At 38.9% G+C, this 22,549-nt stretch overlaps 1 protein-coding gene across 4 annotated transcripts in view; it reads right to left on the reverse strand.

Annotated features, from left to right (window-relative positions):
* The window catches only part of RMDN2 (regulator of microtubule dynamics 2), a 50,362-nt gene that overhangs the window by 22,122 nt on the left and 5,691 nt on the right, over window positions 1-22,549 (reverse strand). For all 4 annotated transcript variants that reach the window (XM_081943449.1, XM_081943450.1, XM_081943447.1 and 1 more), the window contains exons 2-5: window positions 15,731-16,199; window positions 12,694-12,889; window positions 10,610-10,712; window positions 9,759-9,819 (exon numbers count right to left, since the gene is read on the reverse strand). In XM_081943449.1, the coding sequence (XP_081799575.1) occupies window positions 9,759-9,819; window positions 10,610-10,712; window positions 12,694-12,889; window positions 15,731-16,188 (818 nt within the window). In that variant the 5' untranslated portion in view covers window positions 16,189-16,199. The remainder of the gene's footprint in view (window positions 1-9,758; window positions 9,820-10,609; window positions 10,713-12,693; window positions 12,890-15,730; window positions 16,200-22,549) is intronic.

Here is a 22,549-nt window from a genome sequence, read left to right on the forward strand (position 1 = left end):
AAGTAAAATTGTTATGTATTGAATGTATATAGTTGTGTTAACTAATAAAGTGAAACTAACCTTTAGATGACCCTAATTGTTAACTGTGCTAAAGTGAAACTAACCTTTAGATGACCCCAACTGTTTTGGAGGGGAATGTAGAACATTTATATTTGGGTGGGCTTTTTCTAGTTCTATGATTGGTTAAGGCACTTTGGGCCTAGAGTATAAATCACAGGCATTTGCCTGCAGCAGTTCCTCGGTTCATTTTTGAGACAAGAAAAGCTGTTGCAGCTATGCTGGTCTGCTTTTTGCCTACTGAAGCCCACTACACAATCAAATTGTAAGCACAGTCATGGTAAACCATTTCACTTAATGACCAAGTTGCCAGTCTCCATTGTGGTTGCTGAACAGACACTACCTATAATATCAGCCTGTTACTTTCAGTAGATAATTACTGTATTTATAAGGAAGGGAGCCATCTTAGAAGAGGCATTCCTTCTCATATCATGTATTACCCAACCTCTTCTAAGATGGCTCTTTCTGATTTGTACAAATATCAACAAAAAGACTATATAAGTGTTTTTTTTATTTGTTGTTCCAGAAAAAATAATTACTATAAACAATCCTAAACCATTTTGCATTAAAGAAAGTTCCATTAGATCTACTGGAATGAAGCCCTAGGCATTGTGGTGCTTAGGCTCATTGCTTTAACTTTTTAAAACTGCAAAGGGTGAAGCAACTAGGATTTATTTAGCTAGACAATAGCACAGTCCCATTTTTATTGTGTACCTTCAGTTGCCAACTCAGTTTCAATATGCATCTGCTAGCTCAAAATCCATTTTGTGTTAACAAATTCCCAAGTATAGTTTTCAGTGATTCAAACTTTTATGTTTTCAATCCTGACTCAGATTATCCATAAAGATTAGGGTGGTTTTAAACAAGCTTCAACTTCAGCTATTAAATATTCACACTCTTTTGCCTTGCTCTCCAAGCAGCAATTACACACTGCAATTGACTGGCAGCAATGGAATGGAAATATATTTTTTCCAAAACTTGTGGATACAATTAGTATCTGTCTTCTCTAAACTAATACTCAACAGCTGTATGGGACCACATGCTGAAACTGTATAGCTATCAAGGTGAAGAATGCCAGGTGGGGAAAGGAATAGAGCAGGGGTGTCAAACCCAAGGACTGTGTGCGCCCCCGACCTCCGTTTTCGCTGGCAGAGGGCTGCAGGAGGTCGTTGCGGCCGAAAACAGTGCCTGGGAGGGCCACACATGCCCAAGCTCCATTTTCGCTGGCAAAGAGTAGCAGGCCAAAAACAGAGCTCAGGAATCTGTTTTTGCTCGCAGAGTGCTTGGTCCACCACAGGCGCCTCCGACACGAGTGACCTCAAGCTGGCCCTGCCCCCTGGCCATGCCCCCTCCCCAACTCAATCACAGCCCTGATGCTGCCCTCATTGAAATCGAGTTTGACACCCCTGGAATAGAGCAATGCATTGTTTTATAGTCTGTTGCCTCATCCCAATCTATTTCCTTTACAAGTCAAATTCAGGATATTCAGGATATTCTTCTATCCAAACAGTTGGGATCATCTCACTGTAGCACAGCTCAAAAAGAAACCAGACTTGATATTCCTAGCAAAGACAGTGAAAGAATTTCAAGTATTCAGGAGAAACAAGGTTACTAAAACTTGATTTTTCCTATGTTGCAGGACGGCAACACCACTTTCTCTCCAGTTCCGCTTGGCTCATTAGGTGCTAATCAGATAAACTCAGCATACCATAGCTAAATGGATTACAGCTAGAAAAGAAAACAATGAAATACAAATAAGCTAATCCTGAAGTTTCATAGAATCTCCAAGTCTGTGCGTGACAAGAGAAGAAAAGTGCTGGGTTAAACCAGTTAAGGGCTATATTTCTGTATGTGAGAGCTTTTCTGGATGAATAAGAAAGCTGCTTATTTTCTCTTAGTGGAAAAGTCACACGAACAATAATCCGCACTCGATATTTACTGACATCTATGAGAGAAAAGCTGTACTGTCAGATAGGATTGCAATTTTATGTTCGTAAGATCTACTGTTACACCATAGCTGTTTTGGGATATGCTGCATCATTATTTATAACTTTACCTCTCTTCTAAAAAACTGGATTTCTAAATGTTTACAAAATAGCAATCCCTTTCCAGTAGATCAAAAACAATCTAGAATCTCTCTTTTGTTTGTGAAACTAGCAATTATTAATCCATTGGTTAAAAATATAGGAAATCGAGAACAGACTTTATAAAACAAAACAACAGAAAATGACTGCAGATTTTTGCCTCATATTCAGCTTCCAAAAGATGAGAGACAAGCTCTTTTTTTCAATAAAAGCAGGAAAAGGGAACACTAGGCTCATAAGGGCAACATGGCCATCCATTGCCAGGGCTGTCTCTCAGCAATGATAGGGATTTGACAATAGCTATCGTATATATACTTGTCCCTATTATTATATCAAAACTACACAGTACTAGAAATTGATGTTGCAGGACAATTTTCATTTTGAAGGAAACTATTTTAAAAGCATGTACAAAAAGGTCTTTGGGATGAATCAAGCTCTAGACAAGATCCCTATTATGATTTAGTGTATTTTCAAATCAACCAACCATTTCCATTATTCGGTTGACATACCAGTAATCCAGACTGGCTTTAGACCACTCCACAATGGGTGGGTTATACTAGATCAGTGTTGGTGAATCTTTTTGGCACCGAATGCCAAAATGGGAGCACTGGAAACTGGAAGATCAGCTCCCTGCTGCTCATGCGTGGGAGCACCAGAAATAGGAAGAGCAATTCCCCGGGGTGCATGTGTATGCCGGGACCCTGAGTTTCTGGTTTCTGGCATGAAAATGCATGCCAGTGACCTTGTCTTCCGGTTTCTGGCACACATGCGCACAGGAAGACCAGCTGGCCGGGATGCATGCGCTTGTCGAAACCAGAAGCTCAGCTTCCCAGCATGCACATTCATGCCATACAGCTGCTCTTCCAGTTTCTGGCACTCCTGAGCGTAAGAAGACCAGCTGGATGGCGCGCATAGCAAACCCCGAAGACCACGTGCCCAGAGCGATGGCTCTGTGTGCCACTTCTGGCATGCATCCCATAGGTTCAGCATCATGCAAAGCTCAAGACCCACCTTTTCCAAGTAGCTGGCCTGGCTCAACCATAGTTTGATCATATCGCTCCTGACGGGTTTTTAATCTTGTAATTTTACTTAGGGGATTTTAAATTGCAATCTTAATTCTATCTCCATTTATCTGTCTACCTCCTCCACGTATACGTCTATATTTATGTGTATGTACTGTCTATATTTGTATTTTATGTGTTTTTATTGTACGCCGCCCCGAGTCCTTCTGGAGAGGGTGCGGCTAACAAATAAAATTTTATTATTATTATTATTATTATTATTATTATTATTATTATTATTATTATTATTATTATTATTATTATTATTATTATTATTATTATTATTATTATTATTATTATGGTACTAGATGATACTTGATACTAGTGACTTTCCTTCACTGCTCTATTGGAGGTCTCCTCCAAGCTTTTCAGAATGGCATGTAGGTAGTCCTGGACTTACAACAGTTCACTTAGTGATCGTTCAAAGTTACAGCAGCACTGAAGAAAGTGACATTACCATTTTTCACACTTAGGACCATCGCAGCATCCCCATGGTCAGGTGATTTACATTCAGACGCTTGATAACTGACTTGTATTTTTGACAGTTGCAGTGTCCAGGTGTCATGTGATCCCCTTTTGGGACCTTCTGACAAGCAAAGTCAATGGGGAAACCTGATTCACTTAACAACCTTGTTACTAATTTAACAACTGCAACGATTCATTTAACAAATGCCGCAAGAAAGGTCTTAAAACTCGCTTAACAAATTTCTCACCTAACAACATAAATTTTGGGCTCAATTGTGGCCATAAGTTGAGGACTACTCAGGGGTGAAATGCTACAAGTTTGGACTGGTTCGCCCGAGCTGGTAGTAAAAATGCTACTGGTTTGCACGAACCGGTATTTTAAAAAATGAAACCGGTTCGGGTGAACCGGTTTTTCTGACTATCAGCTGTGACGTGATTTATATTAGCTAGATAGCTAATGTAAATTGCATGGCACAGCGGATTCCCCCCTCGCCACTGTTTGCTTATCTTTGCAGGCGTTTGATATCAGGCTCCACCCACCCCGCATGGACATAATCACATCCGTTTTTGACTCTCTGCGCATGCTCCCATTGCTACCAAACCAGTAGCAAAGGTAAGTGGATTTCACCCCTGCGACTACCTATGTACTTTACTATTCATTAATTCTTTACTTACATTTATATATCTTAATCATATTTCACCTTGGATCCAAGAACTTTTAATATGAGTTAAGTTAAGAGAAGTGATTGCTGGAATTTACTAACTTCCTTTGCCCTTCGCACTAAGCATTTTAGCTAAGATTTCCCCCCAGCCCATGACAACCTCAGGATATGACACCAAGTTGTTTGGCACTATTTTGCCAAAACTAAATCTGCTTGACCAGTCAGCCACCCAGGGAGGATTTGCTGACGTCATCGTTCCTTAAAGAGGTTTCAGACTAAGTCATCTTTTAGGAAGTACGTTTAAAATGGTATTATTTTGCCAAACTTTTGGTCTTTAGTTTTGTATGGGCAACCATCATAGCTGACTTTCATTACTGTATCTTTTTTAAATTTACTGTATTCCCAGAACCTGCATGAATTGGGGCAGCAAAGGTGGTATTATGCCAGTTCGCACCGGTTCGGGCGAACCGCTAGAGGCGGCGGCACAAGACTCTGCCCACCCCCCCAGACGTCATCACAGATCTTCTGCACATGCGCAGAAGTTCTGCACATGCCCAGACAACCGTGCGCTCCTGCTACAGAGTTGGTAGTGAAGAAAAGAGGATACCATTACTGGGCAGCATATACATATTATTACATAAATGAAACCGCTTAGCAAAGCATCTTCATACAGTGATAAAACAAGAATGAAACTATAAATCACAAATGGGAATCATGTCTTAGTATGCTTAAAGTAGATCCATTGATTATAGGATCTAGGAGTCCAAGTGGACAACCACTTAAAAATGAGCCAGCTGTGCGCTGCAGTCACCAAAATATCCAACACAATCCTAGGGTGCATTAACAGGGAGATAGAATCAAGATCACAAAGATCATGAAGTATTAATACCACTTTATAATGTCGTAGTAAGACCACACTGGGAATATTATATCCAGTTTTGGTCACCATGGTATAAAAAGATGTTGAGACTCTAGAAAGAGTGCAGAGAAGAGCAACAAAGATGATTAGGGGACTGGAGGCTAAAAAGCATATGAAGAACGGTTACAGGAATTGGGTATGTCTAGTCTAATGAAAAGAAGGACTAGGGGTGACATGATAGTAGTGTTCCAATATTTTAAGGGCTGCTACAAGGAAGAGGTGGTCAACCTAGTCTCCAAAGCACCTGAATGAAAAACAAGAAGCAATGGATCAAGGAAAGAACCTAGAACTAAAACTAAGGAAAAATTTCCTGACAGTAAAATCAATTAACCAGGTGGAACAGCTTGCCTTCAGAGGTGGTGGATGCTCCATCACTAGATATTTTTAAGGAGAGATTAGTCAGCCATTTGTCTGAAATGGTATAGGACCGTGATGGCAAACCTATGGCATGCGTGCCACATGCGCGCGCTGGCCAGCTGAGTTCACCTTTTTAAAATGTATTTTTCGCCTTCCCCAAGCTCCAGAGGCTTCATAGGAGCCTGGGGAGGGCGAAAAGAGCCCCCCCGCCCCTCCGGAGGCTTCAGGGACCGTCCCTGAAGCCTTCGGAACGCTTAAAACAACCCTCTGAGCAAACCGGAAGTGACTTCCGGGTTGCTCGGAGGGTCGTTTTAAGCGTTCCGAAGGTTCAGGGACCATCCGAGGCTTCCCTGATGCCTTCGGAGCACTTAAAACGACCCTCCGAGCAACCCGGAAGTCACTTCCGGTTTGCTCGGAGGGTGGTTTTAAGCGCTCCGAAGGCTTCAGGGACCGTCCGAGGCTTCCCTGATGCCTTCGGAGCGCTTAAAACGACCCTCAGAGCAACCCTGAAGTCACTTCCGGTTTGCTCGGAGGGTGGTTTTAAGCGTTCCGAAGGCTTCAGGGACCGTCCGAGACTTCCCTGATGCCTTCGGAGCGCTTAAAATGACCCTCCGAGCAACCCGGAACTCACTTCCGGTTTGCTCGGAGGGTGGTTTTAAGCGTTCCGAAGGCTTCAGGGACCGTCCGAGACTTCCCTGATGCCTTCGGAGCGCTTAAAACGACCCTCCGAGCAACCCGGAAGTCACTTCCGGTTTGCTCGGAGGGTTGTTTTAAGCGCTCCGAAGGCTTCAGGGAAGCCTCCGGACAGTCCCTGAAGCCTCCGAAGGGCCTCCAGGGGGTCGGGTGAGGCTCTTTTCACCCTCCCCAGGCTCCTATAAAGCCCGTGGAGCCTGGGGAGGGCAAAAAAAACATGTAAAAATGGAGGGGTCACGCATTGTGCGCGCATGCACACTGGGGGGATCGCGCGTTGAATTATGGGTGCGGCATGCCCGCACTCGACCCCCCTGCGCTCCCCCCACTTGTGGCACGCGAGCCAAAAAATGTTCGCCATCACTGGTATAGGATCTCTTGCTTGAACAGCGGGTTGGACTAGAAGATGTTCAAGGTCCCTTCCAACTCTGTTATTCTGAAAATTGGACAGCTTTTATTTCATAAAAACCAAAGTCTTACTGATTCTACTGAATTTAATCCTGGATTCCCTCTTTGATATTTTGCATGTTTCATGTTTGTTTGCTTATTAAACATGTTTAGCTACAAGGATTATGTCTATAACAGTAGAACAACTTTAAACACAATTAAAAGAGGAGATCTTAACTCAGTATTAACCCAGCACTTATTATAACTTAAATTCTGGATGATCTGGATTTTTTTTTGCATAACTAGTACAGATAGGGTAACTGTTTCCTTTATTAAAAACAGAAAGAGGAAAATGTATTTCTTTTTCATCACAACTGAACTGAGAAATAATTCATACCTTTCAACGTTTCTCACAAATAGATAAATATAATGGGCAATATAAAAAATGATAGAATAACCCTGCAATCTGTGAAGGATGGAGTCTTTGTACAACAGGAATTCGTGGATATCTACTGCTACTATGGAGGGTATAATGTGCAACTGAAAACATTAACTAAATACATGCTCTTTTGTGATCTGTTTCAACCTGTTATACCAAGATCAGGATCTAGTGTTGTCATAAGCTTCCGATTGCTTCAACTACAATATACAAGTGAGAAATCAATTCTCACAGCTCCTCAAATTCTTAGTGAAAATAAATACTTATCCAAAAGTTTACATAAACCACTTTGTCCAAACAGAAATCTAGACACTTAGAGCAATATGCCTATAAAAATCTGAGCAAGACATTGGACAGCCATCTGTCCTGAATGGTACAGGGTCTCTTGCTTGAGCAGGGAGTTGTACTATTTGATCTCGAAGGTCCCTCCTAACTCTGTTATTACTGTTCCTGTTGCAATATTGGCTTTTATTGAGAGCAAACCCAATGCATCTCACAAAATATGGATAGAGCTTCCTATGGGAAGCTCCATTGATCCTTGGGTTCTTATATTTTACACAGTGGAGGCGCTTTATGTTTTTAAACATTTCAATCACACTTAGAGAAAGGAAATGATCTATCCTGGGAAGAAGATAGGGTAGATAGAATAGGATAGAAAAAAAATATGTTAATGGAAACGGGGTGGGTGGGGGGAGAAACCAGATGTCCAAAGTTGCAACATTATGGGAAGAAGAAGTGATAAAAGTGTCTACCATCATTTTTTTCCATTTGAATAGCTGGATGAATCTTAGTTTACCTCATTACCATACTTTGGCTAAAAAGGGAGAGAAAAATACGCTTATAAAGGGCAGAAAAATGAGCAAAATTTACAATACAATACAATAGCAGAGTTGGAAGGGACCTTGGAAGTCTTCTAGTCCAACCCCCTGCCTAGGCAGGAAACCCTATACCGTTCCAGACAAATGGCTATCCAACATCTTCTTAAAGACTTCCAGTGTTGGGGCATTCACAACTTCTGGAGGCAAGCTGTTCCACTGATTAATTGTTTCAGTTCTTCAGAACTGAAGAAGCTTCTTGGACAGGAAGCAAAACATTTTCAAGGAAAAAAAACCAAGAAAGTCCAGATGCCTTTGAGAAAAGCACTTTGAGACAATTATGACCCAGGTGATTAAGAATCTCTGCAAACATCTCAAAATGTGAGGTGAGCCAAGGCTTTTAAAGAGGTGAGCCAAGCCTCACTCCGTTTAATGCCCTTAGCATGTGCTGAGACTAAAGTCATTTCCCCAGCATTTGGAGAGTTCCAAGCAAGAAAAGCTGAGCTGGTTTTTACTATATGTAATATTGAGGGTGTCACAGTTATTTTTCCTATAATATTGTACATGTAAAATGAGAGAGAGAAAAGTCAACACAAATCATGAAAGTGGTTCATAATATGAATTAAATATGAGCTAAAGCCTTAAAACAGCAAATCTGTTTGTCTCATTGAAATCTCAGAAGAGAAGTTGTCTCTTCTGAGACAGAAAATCTACAGCCTTGGTGAATTGTAAAATAATTCAGTAACTTCGAAAGATTCTGAATGAAGAATGAGAATTTATCATACAGTTAGAAAATTAGAAAAATAGAGAATCCAATGGCTCCATCTAATGGCCAGGATTAAAAAAAGCAATAATTATAGAGATGTTCAGAAGATGATCGTATCTGAGCTATCCTATGTTTTAATGTGGATGTTCAACAGGATCAAACCTGATTAGGATTTCAATGGAAATCCACTTGGGAAAAGCAGGGCTGCTGACTACACTGGAAATATCCTAGAAGAGTGTTTCTCAACTGTGGCAATTTTAAGATGTGTGAACTTCAACACCTAGGGGCTGAAGTTCACACATCTTAAAAAGTTGCCTTCTGCTTGTGCCATATCCGTCATCGGACATTGGCGATCATGTTGGCAATCCTATTTTTGTCAACAGCCGCATGAAAAAGTGCTGCCGAGTTTTGTCCATACCAGTCGCTTAGGTTTTGAAGCCATGATGTTCTTCTTCTGCCTGGACCTCATTTGCATTTAATTTTTCCCTGGAGGATTACGTGAAGTATGCCATAAGAAAAGCTGTCCTACAAGGTGGCATTGGTGAGCTACTTTCATACTAGTGGCAAGAAAACAATAAATATTTGCCATATCGTCACCACAAATCAAACTCCACTTAAAGGAAGGATTATTTTCCCTTGTTTGAGAAAGACTCCTATCAATAATCCTCAATAGTAGCTGGCAACCTAGTAGCACAAAAAATGATGAGCCAGACTGACCAATCATAAAAGAGATGTAGACTGGCTACATCTAGGATAACTTTCCCAGCTCTACTGTATGAAGATGTCAAGGACTGAACCTATGAATACAGGTAGTCATAGACTTACAACCATTTGTTTAGTGACTGTTCGAAGTTACAGTACTGAAAGAAGAGACTTACAACTATTCTTCACACTTACTGTTGCTTAGCCACAGAAAATTTGGTTTAGTTGTGGTTGTAAGTTGAGGAGTCTCTGAATGCATTTATTAAAACAGTTTGTCTGTTTTAGGCATTTCACGACTGAAAATTTTAGAAATAGGATCAAAGATGTGGTAAAATCTCCACTATTCAAACTTACCACTGATGACTCTCAGCACTTGATGGATCTAAGTTAACTGCATTCTCTCCAAAAAATTTTCCTGAAAAAGGTGCATTTTACAGATTTTAGCAATATGCATAAAGTAATATTAGATCATGCTCCATTCATTCAACAATAAATATAACTATATATTGACTGTGACTTTAAATTGGGAATTTATCTTATATGGCTCCAGATTAATTTAATTCAGCAGAACACACATCTAGGATAAAACCAATGTAGTGTAATGGTTAAGGTACTGGACTAGACAGGGACATCCTGGCCGAAATCCTGCCCAGATGTTGAAGGTTATGTAGATCTTCTGTCTCTCAGCATAACCTTGTTCCTAAGGCTGCTTTTATGAGAAAGTTGGAAAAGGCATGTTGCCTTCAATTCTTAGGGGAAAGATGTACTGTACATCAAATAAATAAACAAACAAACATATTCAGCTTTGCAATTAATGTTTTAAAAGCTACAAATGCATGTTTTGGTATCATTAAAAAGAACCTGAATCAGAATAAAACCTGAAGCCCTTCCCCTAGCATTCCCTGTATATTCAAAACTGAACAGGGGCAGAGGTGCTTCTTCTCTGAAATTCCACTAATATACTTGCTTAGCTAAATATTCTCGCCATCTTTCTTGGTGTGAGGCTGCCCTGGTACAAGCAAAGAAAAGTAAAGAGGGAATGAGATTAATTCTCAGCAGGATTGCTACCAAAGTTATTTCTCTGCCTCAGCCGCCTAAATGAGCCCCATCTTATTTTTAGCAGAAGCAATTAAAAAAAACAACAGCATTCCTGATATATTTCTACTTTGAACAAATTTCCATTAAAATCTATTTGAACAGCTAACCTTCAGCAGCATAATTCTTTTTCTCCTCAGCATCTGTAGTTAACTCAAACATGTCCCCGTAAGCTCGGACAAGTCTCCAAAGAAAACCAGAATGGTTTCTATACTGCATACAAAGAAAAGAGATGCATTAGATTGGCTTTATTGCAGAGATCTTTTGACATATTTAAAATGCATGTTCCCCCAATCCCCATGTGCCATTCTGTAGGTGATTACATTGTCTTGTATTTTAAATTAATTGGGTTCATGCATTATTGTGTTGTGCTTGGTTTATTTACTACACTTTTGAAGCTGCCGGACTCCAACAAATTCGGAGCTGCTCACAGAACTAAGCACAACTTAAAACAATTAAATGCAATAAATTAGGCCAAAACAAATTGCAAGATAATTGCAAGATAGCAATCCGGAAAACTAATAAAAAAGCAGAGGGAGCTCCATCCACCCTAGGCCAAGATCTGGGAGAACAGCCAGGTTTTCAAGGCCTTCTGGATACCATTAGAGTGGGAGCTGTGTGGATCTCATGGGGGCCCTAATTCGAAAGAGAAGGTGCCACCACAGACACTGTACCCTTCCTGGGTCTCAAAAAATGACACTGTTTAATTGCGGAGGCTCAGAGTGCACTTATTCTGCCAGATCAGTAACTCCAAATAGAAGAAGAATAGCATAGAATAACAGAGTTGGAAGGGACCTTGGAGGTCTTCTAGTCCAACCCCCTGCTTGAGCAGGAAAACCTACACCACTTCAGTCAAATGGTTATCCAACATCTTCTTAAAAACGTCCAGTGTTGGAGCATTCACAACTTATGGAGGCAAATAAATGACCCTATGCCAAAAAAACAAAAACAAAAAAAAAACAACTTTTCCTAGAGTTTTCTGTTGCAGCAAATAATAGGATCCAGAATTTAATACATATATGTTTTAAAATGTCTGCAGGAAAGTAACTTTTTTTTGTTTTTTGTTTGCTGTATGGCCTGCCAGTTTTCTATAGATAGTGACATGGAAGCAGTAAAGTATTTTTTTCCTTTCTGCAAACTGAACTAATATACGGTAGCTTATTTTGACCCTTCAAATGCGTTTATCTAACCAATGAAATTCTTTCCTTCATTCAGTTCAGCGGACCCCAACATTCGTTGAAAACATGCTATGGGCTTTTATACAAACTGGTTGCCATGGTAGGTACATTTAGCAACAGCCATTGGCAAAATGCAAACCAACATCTCTCCTATGCATTAAAGACTCTTTTATCATCTGAGCCGTTTCTTTCTTTCTTTCTTTCTTTCTTTCTTTCTTTCTTTCTTTCTTTCTTTCTCTCTCTCTTTCTTTCTCTCTCTCTCTTTCCTCTTTCTCTCCCTCTCCCCCCCCTCTCTCCTATGCAAAAGGGCTGCCTCCAAAGAAAGCATCACTTATATTTCCTTAGAATGGGCACAGGCATTGTATATAATGCAGTGCTGGCTCCCTCCCATCATCTTCATTTTAGCATAATAAGAGAAACAACCTAGCAACCTTGCCATCTTTTGATCCTGTACACAATTCCTTATTGTATTCTGGAAACAAAATGGGAAGTCCTTGGTTATTGCCGGAACCCTTCCATCCATGATTGGAAATGAACCAAGGAGAGAAGCAGCCTAGAACTAAGGAGAAATTGCCTAATGGTGAGAGCAATTAACCAATGGAATAACTTGCCTTCAGAAGCTGTGGCTGCTCCATAACTGAAGGAGACTGGACAACCATTTATCTGAAATGATATAAGGTCTCCTGTTCGAGCAGGGAGTTGGCTACAAGACTTCCGAGATCCCTTCCAACTCTATTATTCTACCTTCTTTCTAATCTTTCTAATCCCACAGTAAACGCCCCATTGACTCTCATATAAATCACAAACTTAATGTGGAAAGAAAGCCTATGCTTCTCTGTTGGCAACCAGAAAAGGGAAACCAGGAGAACTTGATAATGGGTGTGGTGCATTGGTTAGAATGTAGTATTGCAGGCTAATTCTGCTGACTGTTGGCAGTTCGAGTCTCACTGGCTAAAGATTGATTGACTAGAACTTTTAAAAGTACATCATAAAAAGCACTGAATTATTGACCATACCTCTTCTTCTCTTTCAAGCAATAGTTTGAAGCTTTCTCTTTTCTCATGTTCCGAGCCACCATGCATTCTGTCCACCTCCTGCAGGAGATTAGACAAGTCTATTTTTTCTTCTGGTGTCAAAGAAGATACAGAGGAATTGATCCGTCCTTTTTCTTCCTCAGATTCTCCTTCGGTGTCAGTATGAGCTGTCATGTAACTAAAATAGAAGAGGAGAAATATAACCTCTTATTGAAAACCACATGGTTATATTGCCGCTTGTAACTGGTATATTTTTTACTAATTAACATATCTTGAGAATGCTGCAAAGTATGCAATGTTGAGCATTTTCATTAATTTTGCAATATCTACAGACAGACCAATTAAATTATGATTAAATCAGGTATAGTTCTTTGGTACTTTGCACAACAGATAGTCCTTGATTTACAACCATTCATTTAGTGACTGTTCAATGTCACTGAAAATCACACTTATAATCATTGCAGCACTCCCCACGATCAAATTTTAGATTTATTTATTTATTTTGATTCTAGACCGCCCCCTCTCCCCGAAGGGACTCGGGGCGGTGTACAGGTACCAAATTAAAAAACCTTACAAATAATCATAAATATAGTTAAAAACGAATTAAACTTTAAACCCCTGTACAAATTTATAAAAATTAAAAACTAAGCCTAAGACCAAAATTTAAAAATACAGACTCTTGGTAACTGGCATGCATTTATGATGGCTGCAATTCCAGTGTGATGTGATCATCTTTTATGAACTTCTGACAAGTGAAGTGAATGGGGAAACCAAATCCACTTAATTATTATGTTAGTAACTTAACATCTTCAGTGATTCACTTAAGGTCATAAAATGGAACAAAATTAACTTAATTGTCTTGCTTAGCAATGGAAATTTTGGCCTCAATTGTGGTTGTAAGTCAAGGACTACCTGTACAGTATAATTATTTTTATTTATAAGAAACTATTCAGTAAAATTATAATGATATTTTTGATATTGAAACATAAAGCCAATCTGAATTAATGAAATTCGGCAATTACATCTTTTCCAATTAATATTGTCCTTATCTTCAGTTTTGGTTGAAATGTTTATCTTTTTAAGAAGAAGAAATTATTTCTTAATTTTAATGTCTTTAAAATTACCAACTGAAAAATTCTTCAGACAATTGAATTGTAGAAAACAACGGAATTACGGGTTTTTAAATGCAATCATTTGGAACTAACAACATTTCTGCACCAAATAACAAATTTTCTGACATTTGGAGCTTTTAAGATTTATTATGGCAGTCAGTATTATTTACTAAATCACAAGACCTTGAGACAAGATAAATTATCTCTTAGTTTCAAACATTTCAGTCCTTAAAAAAAAATACAATCAAGGTCTTGTTCTTAGCCTTGAAAAGACTGTACTGGATATTGCAAGTTGTTGTTGCAATTCTTAGTGTTTGTCCCTAAAGATTTCATAATCTGCTTGTTTTTGAACTGTGCTCACCTATTTCTTATAGCAAAGCTACCAATGCATGATGCAACAAGGGAGTTTGTTTTTCAGCTGGCTCAATGCAGAATCTGAAATTTATTACAGCTGAGAGGGAGTGACTGACTCAAGTCACCCACTGGACCTCTGTGTATGGAGAAGGACCGGTACTCCCTGCTTCTAGACCAGCACTTTAACCACTACACCACACCGGGTTTCTTAGTGCAGTATTTGTATTTGTGCCAGTAAAATTCATGGCCTCAAATTCATAATTACAAGTTTGCAAATACTGTACTGATTTATTACAAGTTTGCAAGAGCCTTTTAAATCTGCTATAGGTTGTTTTTGTCTATGAAAATTAGTACATTCTGGAGAATTAGTAGCGGAAATTTTGAGTAGTTCGGAGAACCGGTAAATACCACCTCTGACTGGCTCCACCCCCATCTATTCTCTACCTCCCGAGTCCCATCTCATTGGGAGGGAATGGGGATTTTGCAGTAACCTTCCCCTGGAATGGGGAGGGAATGGAGATTTTACAGTATACTTCCCTTGCCACGCCCACCAAGTCACGCCTCACCAAGCCACATCACACCCACCAAGCCATGCCCACAGAACCAGTAGTAAAAATTTTTGAATCCCACCACTGTTGTATAGCTTATAGATTATAAATAAAGAAGCCAAAGTAGTAGTTGCATTGGTAAAGAGAGTCCTTATGGGTCAACCAAGCATCTCTTCTTCTTGCAGCTGGTTCGACTTTCCTCTTTAGAGAGTGGCAGAATCCTAGCATATTGGCCTTCCACATCAATGAATAGAAATCTGTTTATCAATCTTGAACATGTTTGATGAACATGTAAAGAAAAGCTAGAACAAATACATACACTTTACTCAGAGGATTAAAAAGAAATATGCAACTGAAACCACAATTTTTTTCTTTTGGGATCGATGGACAAAACAATTGGAAAAAAAGGTTATGGAACTTTTTTTTTTTTACATAACTGCAGTGAGATTATTGTACGCATGATGATAGAAAGATGCGACACAACCCACAACGGAGGAATGGTTGGTGAAGATGATAGAACTTGCTGAGATAGCTAAATTGAATTATTTGATCACAGAAAAGACAATGCCTACGTTTATTGCTGAATGCAAACTCTTTGTAAACCTTTTGCATGAAACAGGAACAAATGAACTTATGACTTATGGTTTTGATAATTAAACAGGGTAGATTATAGAAAGAAGAGAGTTATGTTGTAAACATTGAGTATAAAGTAAAATTATAATTGTATTTCTAACTGCTGCAAACAAAACTGGAAGTTATTTCTTTGTAACTTTTTCTTTTCTTGCCTATTTTTCTTTTACTTTCTTTTATTTTCTTCCCCTTCTTGCACCTTTATCTTTGTTTTATTTATTTCTTTTTCTTATATTAATTTGTATTAGTTTTTCATCTTCCTTTAAAAAATTAATAAAAATTATATATAAAATGTACCTTGCTTTTATGGACTTTTTATCTTTTAAAAACTAAGCATTTCATTAGCACAATTCCAAATATTTTCAAAATACCCACCTGCCTTCACTTTCAGCGTCTTCAGAACTGGTGGTATCAGACAAGCCTTGAGCTGCTGCCTCAGTCTTTCGCTTCTTTGCAAGCCTATGCGAAGGGCTGGTCCTGCGACTTTCTGTTTTTCCTTGAAGTTCATCTCGAACAAGTTCATCCAACTTTGGAATAGCTTCTTTCAGGAATGTCAATTCTCTTTTAAGTTCTTCTACACTTACCACCAAGCCATTCAATTTCTCCAGGATCTGAAGCTGTCTTCCTTGTAACAGCAAAACTGTCCTTTCCTCTTGGTGAGTTTCATGTGGAAAATCTATTAAATCAAAACCTCTGGCTGAACTTGGAAATACAGGCAAATGCATACCTTTGCTGCGTTTGTTTGTCTTGAGATACCAACCCAGGACAAAGGTTACTCCAGCAGCTCCTGCCATTAAGCCAAATAGTAGCCTTTTGCTTTCAAAGTGGGACATGCCTGCTGCTTCTGAAAAGTGTACAAAGCAGAAGAAAAAAACATGGTTTAATGATTTCTGTGAAATACCTTGCTTTTTGCAAAACCTAGGCTAGAGCAGGGGTGTCAAACTCAAGGCCCGCGGGCCGGATCCGGCCCACGGGGTGCTTAGATCTAGCCCACGGGACTGCCCTGGAAATAGCAAAGGACTGGCCCATGGTGTCTCTGCCAGTGAAAACGGAGATAGCCGTGTGTGGCCCTTCTGAGCTCCGTTTTCACTGGCAGAGAGTTGCAGAAGACTGTCACAGCCAAAAGTGGAGATTGGGAATCCGTTTTTGCTGGCAAAGTAGTCAGGCCAACACAGGCACTCCTAACACAAGTGATGTTGAGCTGGCAATGCCCACCTTGGCCACGCCCACCCTGGCCCCCCAAGGTCAAACACAACCCTGATGTGACCCTCAATGAAATGAGTTTGACACACCTGGGCTAGAGTCTCAAGTCTTTCTTTTTATGTATCAGTTTTGCTATGATTCTTAATTTGGGCTGCTGTCTTAAAGATATACATCAAAGATTTACGCATCAAAATTTGAAGGCATTCATGATACCTACATAAAGGTCTCATTTTTAATCTAACCACATTTTTAAATACAGGTAGTCTTCAACTTACTTTCATTTAATGGCCATTCAAAGTTACAACAGCATTGAAAAAAGTTATTTATGACCATTTTCCACACTTATGACTGTTGTATCCCAAGGATCATGTGATCGAAATTTAGTAGCTTGGCAACTGACTCTTATTTATGACAGTTGCAGCATCCTGGGATCATGTGATTTTTACCTTTTGCGACCTTCTGACAAGCAAAATCAATGGGAAAGCCAGATTCATTTAACAAGGGTGTCACTAATTTATCAATTGAAGTGATTCACTAACAACTGTGACAACAAAAGTCATAAAATGGGGCAAAGTTCATTTAGCAAATGTCTCAATTAGCAACAGAACTTTTGGGCCCAATTGTGGTTGTAACTCCAGGACTACCTCTATCTAGCTGATTTCAAATGGGTTTCTAAAGTCTAATCTATCTGAACCCTAATTTTATTCTGTTCTACATAGCGAAGTACTGTATATTTTCCTTTGAAAAGTGACTGGCTATAAATATTTTAAACTTCAAGAAATTCTAAGCAGTAGATTCAAATTTTCTTTTGCCCAATTATCTCCCCCAAAAAGTATATTATAGCAGGCTTGGCGAACCTTTTTGGCACCGAGTACCGAAATGGCAGCACGCGCATGCATGTGTGTCAGAAACCAGAAGAGCAGCTGCCATGTGCGCATGTGCTTGCCGGAAAGATAATTTTCCAGTTTCTGGCACATGCATGAGCAGGTCTTCTGGTTTCTGGCATGTATGCGTGTGCAAAGACCAGCTGGTCGGTGCACATCCATGTGCTGGGATGATGATCTGGTTTCCAGTGCATGCCTTTACCTTTACCTTTTATTTTGATTTTTATACCGCCCCCTCTCCCCAAAGGGACTCGGGGCGGTATAATGCACATTGCATGCACATCGGCTACCTGGTCTTCCGGCTTCTGGCATGCATATGCCTGCAAAGACCAGCTGGCTGGTGTGCATGCATGCACCAGAAACCAGAAGATCATCTTCCTGACACATACATGCGCACCAAGCTGCTGCTCTTTCAGTTTCCTGCACTTCCACGTGCATAAAGACCAGCTGGCCTGTATGCCGGAACCCAGAAGAGCAACGGGCGATGCCTCGTGTGCCCAGAGAGATGGCTCTGTGTGCCACTTCCGGCACACGTGCCATAGGTTCACCATCACAGTATTATAGTGATACCATCTTTCCCATCCATATGCTAATGGAGCAATTATTAAGTTCCATATTAAGGATCAATAGTTTTCATGTGATGGTAAAGACTGTAATTTTTCAATTTAATCCAAAGGCACAACTGAACAGAATGGTACATACATTTAATTTTGTGCTGAATTATATATAGTTTTAGTAGTCTTCTATATCTCTGTTATGAGGTTTTGGTCAACAGTTGAATATAAAGCTATTCAACAGATGAACAGTCAGAAATTAAGGCAGCTCAATAATCTATCCAAGGCAATGTTGAAAACTTAAAAGTGTTTTAATTTTATATATATGATAAACTGACTAACTGTAATCTAGAATCTTCAAGAAAGCTCTATTGGAGAGGAGAGCTGATGTCATGACGGCACGACGTGCAATCTTGGTGCTCCAAGATAGCAGTCGAATTTCTGCCTCTGGATGGTCCATTTGTACCTAAACCGTCCCGCAGAGACGGTGATTGAGAAGGCACCTCCTGCTGATCTCAGGCACACTGCAAAGCACTTGAAAGATCCAGGAATAGCCCTTTTTTCCGGCGACAGAAATGCAGCCAATGAAGCTGCTGAAGTTGGGACAGCTCTGGAATGAGAAGAAAGCGGCAAGAGAAAGTGTGCCAAATTGGTGAAGAAATTGTATTATTAGAGGAAGAGACTACACAAGAAAATTTTTTAAAGTTAAGTTAAGATTGAAGACAGAAGACTGTAGGCGGCGAGATTGATCTGCATTGAACTTAGTGTGTTATCCAGTTTTTAATTTTTTTTTCATGGATGAAACTTTTGCAGGGGCTCCCTATTTTTTAAACTGAATGCATTAATTCTTCTTTTTTCATTTTTGCTTATACCTATGGATTAAAATTCCCCTTTTTTAAAATAATGCTTGATTTGATTGATTGGATTGTTTTTGAACTCCATTTAAGGGTTTTTTTTTTCCTTTCTTAAGCTTGGAATATAAAGAAGATAATAAGGATTATAAAGAGGGTTGTAACAACAGGAGGAAAAGCAGTTACACTGCCACTTAGAGGCTGGATACATTGTTTTTTCTTCTTCCTCTGATCACTTGAGATTCAAGGTTCTTTCAGTTTGTTTACTGATAGTGATAATAGGAAGAGCACAAGTTGTTTATACAGGTGCCTTTTGGAACTTCTATCACTAGCTATTGGAGGGAAGACAACATTTTGACTTGAAAGATAATAAATGAACCTGTTTGAAGTTTATTAAAATAGCCTGGAACCCTATAGGGCAGTGTCTGAAAAATTGAAAGAATGGCTCAGCAGGAAAAAGAAACTGTAACATTGCAAATGATTATGTTTGAAATTCAAAATCTATTAGTTGTGACAGAGAGAATTGAAAAGAGATTGGAGAATATGGAATACAAAACAGAAAAATCTGATGGAGAAACTGAGGATGTTTACCAAATGAAGAAAGTGGAGGACAGAGTTCAGAAGATGGAAGCAAAAAATGAGCAAAGAGATAAGAAAACGGTGGATACTGACAACAAAGTGAGCGTGGTTGGTAATGGCAAGAGCGGAATATGGAAAGGGGAGATAGATGGATTGGAACTCTACCCCAGATTTCAAAACACAGAAGAAGAAAAAAGAGAAAAATTGACGGAGATAAGGAAAGAAATCTTGACAAAAGCACTAGTGATAACCAAAGATAAGCTGATGTAAAGAACAGATGTTGGGTTTCAAGCTTTTATGAAATACAAAAGGAATAACATGTTGCCAAGAGAAGTTTATACAAGATTTATTAAGAAAGTAACTAGAACATTAATGCTACAAATGGCAAGAGATATAAGACCGTACTATTACTGGAAGGATACAGGTTGATGCAATGAAAATGTACAATAAAAAATTAAGCTAAACACGGTTGTGGAGGCAGAAGCCTTCATTAAAAAACATAGTGCCCTCCTAGAAGACGAAAATGTAAGAGGTAGTGAAAAAGGTGACAATACACAAGATATGAAGGAGGGAGGGGCTGCGGCTCCGCCTGAAGACAGGGGGGAGGGAGCAATATCAAAAAGACTCAGGTCACAAAAATAAATGTATTTGAAATATCATTGTAATTGTTGATATATTAGAAAGTGGCAAAAGAGATGATTGAACACATGGTTGATACAATGTATAACAAGACACTGTTTTTGCTTATCTTTTATCTTTTGTTTTTTCTTTTCTATAAAAGTTGTGATATTTGGAGAGATTTCTACCTCTAGCACGATGGAGCTGCCAAAATTTTTGTATCTCCACTTACCCTTTCCCATAAAAGTTTAAAAATCAATAAAATTCTTTTTTTAAAAAAAAATTAAGCTAAATTTAGTTTACTAGTAGTATGTATAAAATGAAGCGACAATAGCTATAGTTAAATAATGATTAATAATAACAATACATATAGATATGTTAGTTTGATAATATGAAATTTTATATAAACAACACATGGAGATTATGAGAGGAGGTTTAAAAGTTTTATCTAGAATATGTTGTAAGGATGTATTGTGATTGGATGATTTTAGGATGATTTAATGGAATGTTATCATATAATCTTATTCTAGATTTTGAATATTATATATAAAATGATGTAAAAACAATTATAGTCAAATTAAGGTTGAGATATAATAATTATGGTATACATGACTATAGGTGAATTTAAAATATGCGATTTGATATAAAAAGCAGGTGGTGACTAGGGAAGAGATGCATGGAAATACTGTAACCAACTGACACACTTTCTACAATTTGTAATGGAAGATGTTTTTTTTTAAAATGTTTGTCCTTGTCCAAAAACAAATAAAAATTGTTTTTTAAAAAAAAGAAAGCTCTATTTATAGTTTATAGCCTAGGGGTCTTTACCATTGAAGTAACATGCTGTCCACTTAGTTTTGATGTGGCACAAAATAATCCCAACATTGGTCTCTTCAGTGATCATTTCTATCAAGCTCTATGGTCTTTATTTGAAGTCACTACCACTTTTCCTTTCAAGATGTCACCCACCAGCAAGTAAAAACAGCCGCCAAAGAGGCACTGCAGCAGGGTGGCAAGGATCTCACTTCTAGATGCTGCCCAGGCAATTATAGACTAGTTTGTCTACTGTTCCTCCCATAGCCCAATTTCTCAAGTTAAATACAGAATACAGAAATGGGGCACAAGGCACAAATAGTCCAAATTAGAGTCTTCCATGACTGCATGACTAAAAAGTGAGTAGTTATTGGATAACTAAGTGTCTGGCCTGAAAAGTGCTCCCCCCCTTCAATAGACAACCAGAGTCCAGTTGCCTTTTGAAGAAGAAGAAAAAAGCACCTCTGAGACAACTATGACCTGGATGACTGAGAATCTTCCCAGACAACCAAGTGTCTTATTGGTGGAAGCAGAGGGTATAGGAATAACAAATGCTGGGAAATAAATAGTTGCAATGTAACATGTGCTAGCATGCTGCATCCAAAGTGCTTATAACAGAACTGATCACATCTACAATAGATCAATTGGCTTTGGGCCTTTCCCAAATATCAAGTTGGTATCACCAATTCAGATTTTATATACCTTGGAACAGTAATAGGATAGGTCTGGCTTAATACAAATCTTCATTTCAGTAGACCAATTTAAAGGAGAGGATATCTGATATTTAAAAATGTCCATTAAATCAAAGACAAATGTTGTAAGTCAATGTTTAAAAACAGATTTGTTCTTGCAAAGCCAAACACATTTGATCTTTGATACATCAAGGTTTCACTGAAATTTAAATCCAATGCAAAGGGAACAATACAAGGCTGTTTAAAGTATTGGTCTGGAATGAAAAGAGGAAAGTGTGACAGGATCAAGGTTAAAGGCATGATATTCATACCATGACTGCATTGCATTAAGATGATGCATATGGAGTAGGGCCTACGTTGAAGAAATAACAACAACATCCTATTTCCTAAATGGGATTAGAAGGAGTAAACAATTCATACTGTTGAAACTATCCAGCTCCAGTTTTCCATACCCTGCTAAAGACTTGGTTGGCCTGCTTCAGAATAATCATTCATTAGATTTTTAAAATGTTACTTAGAAGCAGGTATTAGTTAAATCTCATACTCGGTATGGTAGTAAATAATCCAAGGAAAATCAGTTTAAGATAAAGAGTATCCAGGGTCATAACTTCTGTTGGATCAAAGAATCTAATGCAACCTGAAAGGCTAACCTCGAACTAAACTAAATTCAGGATTTATTCATTTCTAAGAAGTAGTGCCTATGATTGTTTTGTGGGACGTTTATTATAATAGAGCAAAAGTTTTGAAGAGGTCGTCACCCTATGATCTAATAAATAACAACAACAACAACAATAATTGTTAGATATTAGCATATATCGGGATAAGTCTTCCCTCAGGTCCGCTCCTACAGCGGGAAACAGGTATTCCTCTGATTGGTCAATGGGCGTGCCTCATCCCTATAAAAGGGGAACCCTCCGACCACAGAGTAAGCTGGATCACTACTATCACTAATAAAGAGCTATTAAGTCACTTCGTGTCCGCAGTCTGTCTCTCGCTACCC

This window comes from Natrix helvetica (assembly GCF_964273705.1).
Source record: "Natrix helvetica genome assembly, chromosome: 2".
Classification (NCBI taxonomy): domain Eukaryota; kingdom Metazoa; phylum Chordata; class Lepidosauria; order Squamata; family Natricidae; genus Natrix; species Natrix helvetica.